At 42.2% G+C, this 15,000-nt stretch overlaps 1 protein-coding gene across 1 annotated transcript in view; it reads right to left on the bottom strand.

The window, feature by feature from the left end:
• Positions 1–15,000, bottom strand: part of adgrb1a (adhesion G protein-coupled receptor B1a) — a gene marked incomplete at both ends in the record, with an annotated part of 119,668 nt that overhangs the window by 77,093 nt on the left and 27,575 nt on the right. Inside the window, one exon of the mRNA XM_080004810.1 lies at positions 13,130–13,359. Within this exon, the coding sequence (XP_079860936.1) occupies positions 13,130–13,359 (230 nt within the window). The remainder of the gene's footprint in view (positions 1–13,129; positions 13,360–15,000) is intronic.

Below are 15,000 nucleotides of genomic sequence, written 5' to 3'. Positions count from 1 at the left end.
TCCCCATTAGGAAGGTCTGGCAGGAACACGCCCCGCCCGCTCCCCAGCTGCAGCCGCGCCACGGCAACATGGGATTAATGAGACGTAGCGCGTCGTAGCGCGGCCGCGGAGAAACGTGTCGCTTCCACGCGGAGTCTGTATCGGCCAGTCAGCGTTTTTACCGCCAAATGTTGAGAGCAAACACTTCACGCCCCACGGAAGACGGATTGCCGGCAGATGCAGAACCCAAATCGCCCAAATCGCCCCAAATCTACGAGCTATTCGGACGGAACCGATCCAGCCTTCTGGTGGATCGGTTGAATGTTCCACGAGCCCTTGAGGTCTCCAGGGGTCTCCAAAGTACTTTAACCCCCGCCCGTCAAGAGTCTTCCGCCTGTTGACATAAAGAATTGTTATAACACTGCCATCATTTAATAATAACCTAGTAATAATTCATGCCTTTACCAATAAGTTATCCTGTGCATGGAATTGCAATAATTCCATATATTTTTATATATTTGGTTATTTCTGTTCGCTATTTTTGGCTATTTGGCGATTTTATTTTGACTATTCTGTTCTAAGACGATACCACTTTTTCATTATCGATACGTTACCGATACCGATCCGCTACCTTAAGGGTCTGCCGATTACGATCCGATATTATACTACTAAGCTGTAAATGTGCTTGTGATAGCCATGACAAACAAACCATCACGCTCAAACTGTTCTCCATTTCCCCTCAACCCTCAACACACGACGACGCTGCTTTCTTTTATTTGCTGCAGAATGCTCTGAAAGTGCAACTTTGCAAAGCTCAAATAAGATCCATTCGTTCATTAAGATGACAGCAATCTGCAAGTGCTTTATCATGCTTGCCGTGTTGAAATTTCCAACAACCCTCCCCCCGAACGCTCATGTTGCATATATCAATTTCCACTGTGTTGCATTTGCACTCCGTCTTAAAGCGCCACACTGCAGACACGTCTCGCTCACACCGTATTATTGCTGCTACTGGTTACCACGTGGCCTCTCTTTACGGTGCGTGGCTCTTCGTTGCTGCTACTTCACGTTGTCGTGAATGAGTTGTGGACACAACGCAGCGGCTGCGAGCGCAACAGACGCCTTTCACCGTGGCGTTTCGGGGGATATTCACCCGACGATGGTATCGGATTACAACATATATTATTTCCGATATCCGATCCAGTCATTCTGGCAAATATCTGAGCCGATACCGATACTGAATATCAGATCGGTACGTCCTTCATTTTTATTCTTATTTTTTTAAATCTTTTTTTTTCAGACTGTTACTTTAATTTTTTCTGATGCCAACTGTCTGTACGGAGAGGGCCCAGTCCCCACCACGACAAATTTCTCATACTGTACATAAAAATCTGCCTCTGATTCCGACACTTGAAGAGCATAAGATGTTCTATCATTTATGTCGAAAAGGAAAAAAAAAAAAACCCAAAGAACAATGTGAAATGGAGTGAAATCGTATTTTACACATCTGCAGAAGTATCATTATCGCAGTCGTACCCCTGATTAATTCGACTGGCGATGGTGGAAGTTTCCAGTGGATAGTCGAGTGAACGGGGCGGAGGGAAATCAGAACCGGGAAAAAAAACAAAAACGTCTGATTATCATCCCGCTTGAGATCAAATATCCACCTCTCTCCGTCTCATCACAGAGGAACAAAAGGAAAATATTCGACGATAGCTAGTTAGCGATCCGCCGCGTCCAATTGGTGGGGACCAACCCGAGTTGCCCATTGTCTTCAATATGGTTCCTGATGATGATTGACACCTTTTGTCTTGATTCCCTGACTATCTTAACTGATTTCAATGATGGGAAGTTTACTTAAAAAAAAAAAAAGTGTTTGGTTTATTTTTTATCCTTTCAAAGGAGTATCACGACACACGCATTGGGAAAAAAAACTGTGGAGGAGGCAAAGTGAGCCATCTGTGTTTTCTCTTTTCTGTACAGTAGATGCGTGGTGGTGGTGGTGGTGGTGGTGGTGGTGGTATGTCAAGAACACGCCTACATATGACACATTTTTGACGTAATTTCTTTTACCCACAGAATCGAGATGAAAAATGAAACTGAACTTGGTTAACTTTTAGATAAGCCACGGGGATGTGTGGAAAAAATGTGGAAAAAAACAAAACGAGCTGAATCAAATGAACTGCGGTACTATCCATTTTTGAGTCGGTTCTCACCCCTACCGGGAAAAAAAAACAAAACTTTGCCAGAAGCTCTTTTCTGTTGATCATGATAAAATCAAGCTATAATTTGGGGTCAACAGGGTTTTTATATGCGTCCAATCAGAAATGACAAGTGCTATTAATGCCTGGACTGCAAATGATCAGTCAGGTCGGCTGGACTTTTGGTATTTGTCGTCGCAGGGACCTGTGAATGTGCTCCATTCTTCTCCTCACCACGATCAATAAAAACACTTGTAAAAGCGCGTCAAGACAGAAAGCAAACAAGCTCACGAGCTCAGATCTTAAAAGTAAAGCGTGGGAGAGAGAGAAAAGGAAAAAAAGGAAGAAAAGGACGAGACAGATCTATCATCGTGTGTATACAGAATTTGAAGTTCTTCTGACATGCACTTTTATTTTTTTAATTCCCGAACCCTGATCTTTTCTGATCAGGGTCAGAATCACAACAACAAAAAAACCCACTGTCGAAATGGTAAAAGCCTGAGATATTTTTTCTACGCCTTTCACGCAAGTGAGAGCGGAAGAAAATCCATTCCCAGTGTATACAGAGTACCAATGCAAAAACGACTCCATCGAAAGGTCTGACAGTCACAGGCTGTTCTTTCTAACACACACACACACACACACACACACACACACACACGCCTGCATGCATGCAGGCACGCACGCGTGCGCGCACACACACACACACACACACACACACACACACACACACACACACACACACACACATATTTATAAAATCAATATTTCAACACCAGATCCATTAAAACCATCAACCAAATGCACACAGCAAAGATCTGAGCCGTGTCAGGGAATCCATGGATTAAATGGGTCTTGCTTTGCTTTGGCAACTTTGCTGACAAAATTATTATTAGAAGCGAGGCGAGGTGGTGGTGGAGGAGGCGGAGGTGTCAGGGTGAGTGTTTCCTCATGGTGGGGGTTTCCTGTATCACACACACACACACACACACACACACACACACACACACACACACACACACACACACACACACACACACACACACACACACAACTCTCCCACACACTCAGTCTTCCACACACACACATTCGCACTCAGATGCCGATGAAAATAGAGCACAGACAGAAACCCTGCTAATTAAACATCTTGTCAGCTGAAATCCATGCTTAACTACTACGACTAGATAGACACACTAATGCTAATTTTTGGGATTCTCTGACGAACCGGAAGATTTTTTTGAGCTCCCTTTGTACCAACGCTAGTTTCCATCCTTGCATGACAGCAGCGCCGGAGATCAGAGGGAGGTAAATGCTTAATGAGGGGGGCCTGGAAGCCATTTATAAAACACACAGACTAATGTGTGTCCCCGAGAGGTCGATATACACACTGCCGTGGCTGTGATCTCCAGAAGAAAAGAAGTTGAGGCGCTGCCAGCGGAGCTTTGTGGAAGCTTCCTGTCCTCCTTCCCAAAACCTAAAGTTCCCATCCCGTCTCGTCTCTTTTTTTTTTTTCCCACACTTCAGTCCAAGCCTCATTAAGCAGCATCTCAAGCCCTCCGTCGAGTTTAGGACCCTAATTAGAGGGGCCAATCGGCGAGGATGGATCCGGTCGACCCTCCAAAGTATGGGGGGCCGGGAGGGTCAAAACTCAGGCTAATGATTGGTCTGGGGAAGCTACTGACGCAGCAACTGATAGGCTGGCACTGGTAAATTTAATATTTCCATGCCGTCTACCAGCTGACCTTGAATCACCTTAACAAATCAAGGACATAACTACCTTTCACATTTCAAAGGCTGTTTGGTCACGGTAAAAAAAAAAAAAGTTCTCCTGGCTGATCAGGTCGTGAGGGTCTCCCGCCTAGGAGAGGAGGTCGCCAGCCTAGAAGTGGGAGCGGCCAAGCGCACGCCCGTCTTCTCAGTTACCAGTACCGGCCTATCAGCGGCTGCCTCAGCAGCTTCCCTAGACCAATCATTAGCCTGATTTTTGACCCTCCCGGCTCTCCATACAAAAACACCCGCAGCAAAAGGCTTTTCCCAGGTTGTTAAACCATTGGCAAGTTTTTCCAGGAACTTGCGGCAATGATGACCTTGGTGAGTGAGGGTTTGTTAATCTGTACGCGCACGTTCTGTGTGTATGTGTTTGTACGTGCACTTTTTCTGCCCTTTCCGTCAAGCAGTGACTGAGGGACGTCTAGAAGGTCCAGAGGCAGGAGAACGTCCATCCATCACGAAGACCACATCTAGTCCACCTAGTACATCTAGTCCACCTAGTACATCTAGTCCACCTAGTGCATCGAGTCCATCCAGTACACCTCGTCCACTTAGTCCACCTAGTACATCTAGTCCACCTTGTCCACTAAGTCCACCTAGTACATCTGATCCATCTTGCCCATCTAGTCAACCTAGTCAACCTAGTCCATCTAATCAATCTGGTCCAGCTAGTCCACCGAGTACATCTAATGCATCTAGTCCACCTAGTACATCTAATCCATCTAGTCCACCTAGTACATCTGATGCATCTAGTCCACCTAGTACATCTAATGCATCTAGTCCACCTACTACATCTAGTCCACTTGGTACATCTATTTCACCTAGTCCACCTAGTCCATCAACTGTAATCCATCTAGTCCACCCAGTTCATCTAGTGCATCTAGTCCATCTTCCACCGTCCGAAGTACCTTTTCCCGTCCATTCATGCTCCACCTGTTTTCAGACGAAACATTCAGTTTTCCCTGCTACTACCCCTCAGACGTTTGCAGGGTTTGATCTCCACAAAGCCATGTATAGAGTAGAGCATACGGGAGTGGAGGGATCACAGAAGAACACGGAGGGGAGGTGGGGACGGGATTCTTCTTTTTATTTTTTTTTCCCCTTTGCGGAGGCAGCAGGGATGCAGGATGCAAAAACAAAAGGAGGACATCTAGGTTAGAAAACACGGATGAATGCCCCTGAAAGGGGGCCTGCACACTGGCTTTGGCTTGTCTCCGCTCATCCCCGTCCGTGACTCAAAGCCAAGCCTGGCTGTCATGGCACTGCTGTGGAGTTGGCGCCGTTGTGTTGCACCGCTTTCTAAATCATTAAAAGAAAAAAGAAAAAAGAAAAAAAATGAAAAAAGCCAAATAAAACTTGCTAATATCCTTTTTATGTCAATATTCCCATAACCAAAGACCATGACCCTGTAACTTCAGAGACATGGTCAATGTTGCGGTGGGAGATAAGCCTAAAGATACCTTGACGTGGATAATATCGATGGCACCTGTATACAATGTACTCTATGTCAATAAACAACATTTTTATTTTCAGGGCACTGCATATCACAATAACATTTAAGTGATAATGAGCATGGCTTCTAGCAGAACGCTCCCACTCCTATTCTCAGAGTAGGACAAGCAGCACAAGCTACAGACGCTGTCTGCCGGTTCGTTGCCGTCTTAGAAAGACTCCCCACACAGAAACATTATTAAAACGCAAATGTTGGCTTCTCTGAGAATGTTAATGTCTAGTTGAGACTTGTGATGAGATTCAGAGACACCGTGGACTGCTTGACTTGTTGACAGCTAGGACTTTTACAAAATGTAGAAAAGTGTGATTCCATGCAAGACAAAAACATGCATTTGCATACTGTAGTTTTATGAGATAATCTCTTTGATGATCTTTGCATGTATACTTTTCCCTGCACGTCCACTTTGGAAGCAAAAATATCCAAGCGTTCAAAGTCAGTGCTTTTACAGCTCCCCCTACCGGCGGAGAAGGGAACTTCCAGAGACGTCACCTGGATTTACATAGAAATACTAAATACCATTTTGCGTTGTTTTGCAAAAAAAAAAAAAAAAAAAATGTATAAAAGGATTCTACATGGATCTTTCTTTGACACAGACACACCCACACACGTGGGCAACGGTGATTTCCCTGCTGTTCAAGTCAATTACAACACACACCGAAACAAATGGATCAACAATGGAAGTTTGCGTGTAGCGCTTCAGAGACGCATGATTGAGCCCTTCTGCAGCCACTTTATCTCCTGCAATGCCTCATTTGATCTTAATTCCAGCAAATAAAGGATGCATTGCTGCAGACAGCAGGGGGGTGTTTTCTGTGGGGTGGGGGTGGGGGTGGGGGCGGGGGAGGGCGGGGGGGCGGCAGTGAATGGCAGCCGCTGTTGTGGTGCATTACACCACTGGTCAGATACTGGGAAGCCGTGGCACAAGCGGCTTCCCAGCTCTCAAGGACACCTTATATTTGCCCAGTTTCAGTCTTGCATCACAAATCTCACCCACTGGAGTCTCCGTCTGCAGAACCCACAGCACGGGGGGGGGGGGGGGGGGCAGGGCAGCGCCTTATGGCAACAGTTCATATATTTTCCTTTTCATTTCAAGGCAGTGACGCGTGGGCGCTTTACTTTTGGCGATAGCGCACGACAATGGCAATTTCATATCGACCCTTTGTAAGATAAGCCCCGGTTCAACTTTGCACAGTGAGTTTACAATCAATGACGTAGAAATTGCGGAGAAGTGATACTCAAATAGGTTTAAAAAAAAAAACAATTAAAAAAAACCTCCCCCAAAAAAGCAATATTACCCACACGTGTCCAAACAGTTGCAAAACAACGTTATCCTTATAGATTATCGTCCATTGATCGGATTCATTCACTCGTTTATTGTTTTCCCGTCACCTTAGCTCGTGGAAAAAAAAAATAATAATAAATTTGGACGAACACTGGCAGAAAAAAAAAAGTAAAAAAAAAAAGGCGCAGACGCGACCGACAGACCGGGTGCGCGCGGGGCTTTCCAACAGTCTGGCGTATTGAAAATCCACAGGGGGGGGGGGGGGGGGGGGGGGATGTTGGATTTAACCATGATGCGAGGAGTTCATCATTCCAATACGACGTAAAGCCTGGATTATTAGGGTGACGCCAACAAGCAGGGGGACACATCATGGGGTTTGGATGAGTTGATATCCTCTTCCCCAATCGTATTTTTTATTTTTTATTTTTTATTTTTTTTTAGTCTGACCAAAGCTGTTAAAACTGTTCTGATACAATAAATAAAAATATGAAAAGGGAGCATGCGGGGTGTCACTTGGATGCGTGATGTGGAGACAATAAAATGCAAAAAAAAAAAAAAAAAAAAAAGAAAGAACGAAAGATAGAAATGCCATTTACCTTCAATAAGTTAGAAGTCTCTCGTATGCATGTCGTCGTAGACGCAACCCTTCCAAAGGGCATTTACAAAATCCATGAGCTTGGTTTTTGGGTTAAGTCCACAAAATCATGTTTAATATTACATAGGGAACTGGATATTTTGATGAAAGAAGACGAGCTCAGTGTGCTCCAGTATCGTTCCAGTTTGGCAAAGCGGTCAAAAAAACCAAAAACGCATCCAGAACGCATCAGTTGACTGATTATTTTACATTGTTCCAGGATGTCACGTCCTTCAATATGTCTGAGGAAAACACGCAAAAAAACCCCAGTTTGGATTATTCCAAATGTCCAAAGTTACTCTCCCAACATTCCGCTCGGGTCGAAACTCTCTTTAAACAAAGCGTGACACCTGGAGAGGTGCGTCGTTCTCCAGCGTGTGCGCGTCCGGGACGCACCGCGTCTCCACTAGCTCCACTCCACGGTCCCTCCCTGTGCCCGTGCGTATGTGCGTGTGTGCGTGTGTGTGTGTGTGTGAAGCTTTGGATTGGATTCAGTCTCTCTGAAAAAAAAAAAACCCTGTGGGGGTTCGTCACCAAAAGCAGAGCCAGCAGCCCCCCCTTCTGGAGCCCGAGCACCGCGTGGGTCATGCCGTGGCGTGGCGCGCGGCGGAGGGACGTGGACGGTGTGTCCGCGTCACATACCACAAATATCACTGATAATTATACAATGAAATGTACACAAGGACATGGAATACGGATCAACAAATAATGCAATCCAAACAAATCCTTGTTACGAGTTTTTTTAACCCAAAAAAAACATATAGTACATATATATATATATATATATATATATATATATATATATATATATATATATATATATATATATATATATATATATATCCACATTTAAATATATATTTTAATAAATTACATAAATATTTAATATATAAAATAATATAAATAATTAAAAGACACACACACAGGTGTGTGTGTGTGTGTGTGTGTGTGTGTGTGTGTGTGTGTGTGTGTGTATTTATTTATTAATTTTTAATTTTACAATATTTCAGAGTGATGACTATTGGTGTTTTCAAGATATTTACACAAAATAAAACCAAGCAGTTAGAGGTGGTGGTTAGAACAGCGAGAAGAATATATCAAGTTCAGTAAATGTCCTTACTTCACTCGAAAGACCATTTTTAACAATATTGCGATATATCCCACTTATATCCAAATGATATTTCGTCTCATATATATATAATATCAATATATCAATATATCAATATCATGGGACAGATATTATATCAATATATCAATACCAAAATTACTATATTATGTTGATATCAGAATAATGATATTATATCAATATATTGATATCATGACAACAATGTTGTATCAATTTATTATTTTCACAATAACTAAATTATATATATATATATATATATATATATATATATATATATATATATATATATATATATATATAACTTTAACAATCTTATAGTTCTATATTGATATCATGATTACAATATTATTCCAATATATCCATATCAGGATAACAATATTATAATACATATATTACCCATCCTTACTATGACTTGTATTATATATATATATATATATATATATAACTTTAACAATCTTATAGTTCTATATTGATATCATGATTACAATATTATACCAATATATCCATATCAGGATAACAATATTATAATACATATATTACCCATCCTTACTATGACTTGTATTATATATATATATATATATATATATATAACTTTAACAATCTTATAGTTCTATATTGATATCATGATTACAATATTATACCAATATATCCATATCAGGATAACAATATTATAATACATATATTACCCATCCTTACTATGACTTGTAGCACCCCCCCACACACACACAGACACACACAAACACACTCACACACAGTTTGGGGTTTGGCCTTTTTTTAATCAATTGAATTATCTGCGCTTAATGGGTTTTTATGGTTACATATGAATAAAACTTTTTTTGTTTTGTGAATAAAGGACTCCAGAAGTCTATCTCTTTATCCCTCTCTCTCTCTCACTCTTTCTCTCTCTCTCAACACACACACACACACACACACGCACACACGCACACACGCACACACGCACACACGCACACACACACACACACACACACTGAATAGCACTAAATAAACATACACACACACGCTATATATCTTTTGGCAATGCTGATGGGGGAGCCTTATGATGTGGAACCCGGTGAGATCAGAGAGGCTCTCAGGGTAAAAGTGCACAAAATGGCAACCTCTCTTCTCCTCTCCCACTCCCACTCCCAGGCCTACTCCCACTCTCCCTCTCACCCCGTTTCTTTTCAAATCAAACATGAATCAGTCGTGTACGCGCATGCACGCTGATGTCGGACTATACTGTGGGAAATGAAAGGTAATCAGACCAAATCCTCCACCCCCCCACCCCTGTGGTCTCTCAAAGGTAGGAACAAATAATGTAAGCCCTGGATATTAGCATACAGCATTTTTCATGTCGCAATAGAGATGAAGAATGATATTGTTACGAGTTTCTTCATGTCGCAATAGACATGAAGAATTTCACAACCCCAAATTTTCCAGCGCCCACATTACTTACATTTAGGAGAGGCAGAGACCGCATGCGGTTCGTTTTTATTATTTACATTTTTGGGGGACATTTTGCGTCAAAGCTCAATCCTGCTCTACGCTACAGTTTCCTGACTTTTTTTTTTCTGCCACGTCACACTTTTTACGGCACAGCATCATCCTGTTAAGCACTTAGAACAAGACGGACACGTACAGCCGTGTTAAATTTTGTGGCCTTGTGAACAAATCTTAGTCGGGAGCCACTTCACCACAAGAGCCGATGAGGGAGTGAATGTTCGACTCCCAAGGTGAAAATAATCACTGAGGACTGAAAAAAGGTCGAAGCATTCGGTACAATTCATCTTGGATGTGACTGATTTACACTTTGCATTCCACCTAAATAAATAATGACAGATTCCTGTGAGAATTCCATTCATAAATGAGAGTTGACCAAACTCTTCTGACTCTCGTTCATCATTCGGGAAGTCCTCCCGCCCTCACAAATCGATCAAGAGCCGGAAAATTGAACGGCTCTTTTTAAAGAGGGACTCGTCAAGAACCGAATCTCCAAAAGGAGTCGAACCTTTTATCACCAAAAATGGTTCTCACCTTCAGTGTGAAACTTGAGCTCGTTCAGGGCGAACACAGAGCCGATGTTCTGGCTGGAACGGATTAATTAGCGCAGCCTTGCAATTTTGATCTTGCAACACAAGAGCTTGTTTGCATTATTTATTTCTTTGGAATTTGAACCATTTTCACGACAGACTAGCGTCCCGTGGCACAGAGGTTGGAAAGCACTGCTCTACAGTCTAGCAGATGGAGGCTTATGAGGATGGAAACAGCTGAACAAATAAAATAACATATAAAATATAAACAATCCCCCATCACCATCCCATAATAATGACTCATGGTGACAAGAAGTAATTAACAATCCGCATGTTACAGGAATTCATATATGACACAAATGGATTTAGCTATTCAAACATCAAGTAAATTACCACAAATGTGGCTTAATTCCCATATTTTCACCAAGCAGATGAAGCCATCGTAATTTTTTGTGTTTTACCGCTTCATCAGGGCAGTGCATTCATTTTCATTACTTTAGACTTTTACCCTTATTTATAGCGTAATATATATATTATTATTTCATTTATAACTACATTAATTATAACAGTGAACTCCAGTTAAAAAAAAAAAATCTGGATTCATATTTATATATACACCAAAAACATAACCTATCGATATAAAAACAAAGAACATTCTTACGGGAAAGAAAAACCTGTCCTACAAAAATATATATTCTATTGCATAGTATTTTTAAATAAATTGTAATCAGAATATACAGGAGACTGCAGAAAAAAAGTACAATATTCATTTATTATAGATTCTTTATATTACAACACTGGACACGACAAGTGCTTTTACATTGAATACTTTAAATACAATTAAGAGCATGTACATAGTTACTTTAACTAAAGTGGACATGTTAAAGTGGTACTTTTACTTGAGTCATTTGTGTCAGGAGTCTCAGGAGATTACGTTTACTCCTGTAAAAGTAATCTGAGTACTTCCTACACCTTTGCTCCGATGCCATACTGGAGGGGGCGACTTTTGATGTCCAAAATAAAAAAAAGTCCAAATAGCTAAACACTTCACCCCCCCCCCCCCCCAACCCCCTACATACACCCCCCCCCCACACACACACACACTGACCCAACGTGCGCTGGGAGCACTAATCCAGTTGTAATCGCCCCCATCATCCCTCCTGCAAAGACACCATCTTCCTCTTTTTATCTGCCGCAGTTTCAATATTTTTGGCATAATTAATTTGTTTTGTCTCGTGTCCAGATGCTATCGGACGGCTAATGGTGGAGAGCAGCAGTTGGGACATTAAGCTCCCGCTCTGCACGGCCCTTTATGACCGTTCCTCTGCACATATTAGGGCTGGACAGAACGCTGCAGCCACTTCACTTTTGTGATTAATATTCAAGCTATATGCTATAATGCAATATAAAAGCTATATAATTTAATATAAAAACAATATGATATAAAAGCCATGATGCTGCTATACACTTTACTTTAACAGCAACCTACACATACTGGGCTCACCACTTGGCATACAGTAGTACTACTCCCTGTTAACTTCTGAATATATAGATATAAAAAAGAAGCATCCGCTGATAAATTCTGTTTACTTATGTTTATACATATATGTAATCAATATTTTTTTAACAATGAATGTAATAATGTTATTGTATATTATTATTTTACTATTCGTTCATTTATTAATTTCTTTCTTTCAAAATTTCATTTTTTTTTATTATCTTTTTTTTAATCTCATATATGATGGTTATTTTGGTTGTTAAAAGTCACATATTATGAAAATTTCACTTTTTCAGTGCTTATGCACGTGCATTCGGGTCCCTGGTGCGCCAAACTAAAACACAAGCAGAGATAAGACGACCCAGTCAGTTTGTTGTGAGCTGCCTTTGTCCGAAAACATGTGATTCAACAAGCCGTTTAGATTTGCCTCCGCCTCCCACGTCAAGTGGGGGCTCATCAGAATGAGACCGCCCCCCATCCGTGTATCTCCACCTATGGCTTGACAACTACCTTTGTGAAGGTGCGGCCATTTTTTTCTCGCAAGCGCCGGACCCTCTAGCGTTATGTCGAAGCTAAGAGCTAAGCATGGCCACAAAACGTTTTCCTGAAAGAGGAATCAATCAATACTAGTTGTCCGTGACAAAACTGCAGACGAGGGAAATGTAGGGATTTAAAATATAAGTTCTTGGCGTTACTTGCTGCAGGATCCACAATTACGTCAACAGTCTTAGTTTGTGAGTTGAACGTCTGTAAGATGAACTCAATCTTATTTACGCTCTTAAATAATGGAAGAGTAAATTGAGAGACTGGGTGGTGATGTCTCCAGAGCATACCTGTCAATCCTCCTGTATTTTTCCCTTCTCACCAGCTGTCCTCCCGTTCAAATTTTCCCTTAAGTCTCCCATATTTTTAACCCTTCCAAAAAAAAACGGCTGCCGGTAACGTTGGCGGTTGGCTGTGCGATCAGAGTGATTCCCCGTTACTCCAAGCAAAACCAATAAAAACATTGTTCTTTTATTGTAGATGTATTTATTTCCTCCGTCTCCGAATTGAATGAACCAAAAAAAAGTCCCGTGTGTATCGCCCACACCCCCACCCCTTGCTGGCCAGCAATTCCGGAGTTGGTTGTGGAGTATGCGCGGTGTGTGGGGCGTGGTGTGTGGTGTGCGGCGTGGGGCACGGTGTGTGGGGCGTGGGGCGCGGTGTGTGGGGCGTGGGGCGCGGTGTGTGGGGCCTGGGGTGTGGGGCGTGGGGCGTGGGGCGCGGTGTGTGGGGCCTGGGGTGTGGGGCATGGGGCGTGGGGCGCGGCGTGTGGGGCGTGGGCCGCTATATGGCGATCCACAGAGCATATTATGGTCTGTCAGCCTGTTATGTGCGGGGGAGGCAGCGACCATTCATGCCAGAGGAACCAACCCCCCTGAACACATCTCAGCTCAGTGCTTTGTTCGTGCTGAGAGGGGAAGAAAGTCCAGCGGGGAGACGTGAATATGAAGTGAATAATGTGATTAAAGAGTGTTATCCGTCTGTGTGAAATGATTATAATTGCATGTATTGCACACATATAGAAATATATACATTATATAAAATGTATGTCTAAAGATATGGCTGCCAGTACATCAGTGCCAGTAGCCTTCGCGTTCACACTGTGCCCCATTGTCCATTAGAATGTGACATGCCACAGGCGGCTTTAAAGGTCAGTAATTCCATCAATACGATAGCATGAACTTACTAGATGGAACTAGATGATATTATATTTGCCGTTGAGTTATTCCAATTTTATTGTATCCCCGTCTGGGCAAGGGAAAGGGGGCCGGAAGCTGCTGTAAATCCTGCAGCACTTTCTGCTTTGTTCCTGTTTGACAAAAATGTGTGTGAGTGTGGGAAAAATCGGTACCTTTAGTCAAATTCTGTTCTCAAGAGCCATTTTTCGGTGATCATTTTACCTGAGTAAAATGAGAACAAATTCCAACGAGAAAATTGCTGGTGGAAAATGTAGATGTGTGCTGGCCTTTTGTGTGTGTGCGTGTGTGTGTGTGTGTGTGTGTGTGTGTGTGTGTGTGTGTGTGTGTGCACGCGCTTGTACAGTAGGTATATGTGGGTACTGTATGTATATGTATGACCGGGCTGTGTGGGGAATTCAGCTGATATGGATTTCTTTGGCAATTCATTTTTCCCATAGGAAACCTATTGTGAAACATTTCGGAAGAAAAAGTGAAATGTTTTGTAACCGCTAGATGACACCTTCCACAAAGTTAAAAGACACCTGGAGGGATCAAGCCTAGCTGCTTTGATATATTTCATCTGTATATGGTTTGAAAAACCGTAATAAGAGTAGTGCGGCCAAATTAGGCAAAAACAATAGTATGTGCAATAACAGTAAGTGTGTAGCGCTGCCAGCACATTTAATAACATATAAAAGAAAATATATGTGATCAGCTCGTCTTCATTCATCTGTATCACTAAGAAGGGTTTTTTCATACAAGTGATCATTTTCTAAAAAGGACAAAGTAAGGCCAGCCAAAACTGGACTATCAACACTTTAAGCCTAATCAATAGAGTTTAATGCATTAAGGACGTGATGTCTCTTGACGCCAAAATGTGCTGTTAGGGACCAGATCATTTTACTGACTTACTTTTTAAAATCCTCTTCATAAGAACTTTCTCCAACCACCGATGAAAACCCCCATTAGGTTTGGCAGATCAGATGTTTGAACAAAATCGTGCATGTGTGAGGAGCAGTGACACGCATGTGGATGATGAATGTCGAGTTGGATTGGACCAATAGATGATTGTGAATTTGCCCTGTTCATCTTCAAAGTGTGTTCAAAAATAACGGTTCACAGGAAATCCGTCATCAACAAAAGGTAGATAAAAGCCACCAACATGTGGATGCTGCCCCAGCCTCTCTTTTGTGATATTTACATCACACACACGCACAGACACGCACACGCACACGCACACGCACAC

Source organism: Zeus faber (genome assembly GCF_960531495.2).
Source record: "Zeus faber genome assembly, chromosome: 8".
In the NCBI taxonomy this organism is placed as follows: domain Eukaryota; kingdom Metazoa; phylum Chordata; class Actinopteri; order Zeiformes; family Zeidae; genus Zeus; species Zeus faber.
The sequence above is the reverse complement of the archived record's forward strand: the minus strand, read 5'-3'. Positions and strand labels throughout refer to the sequence as shown.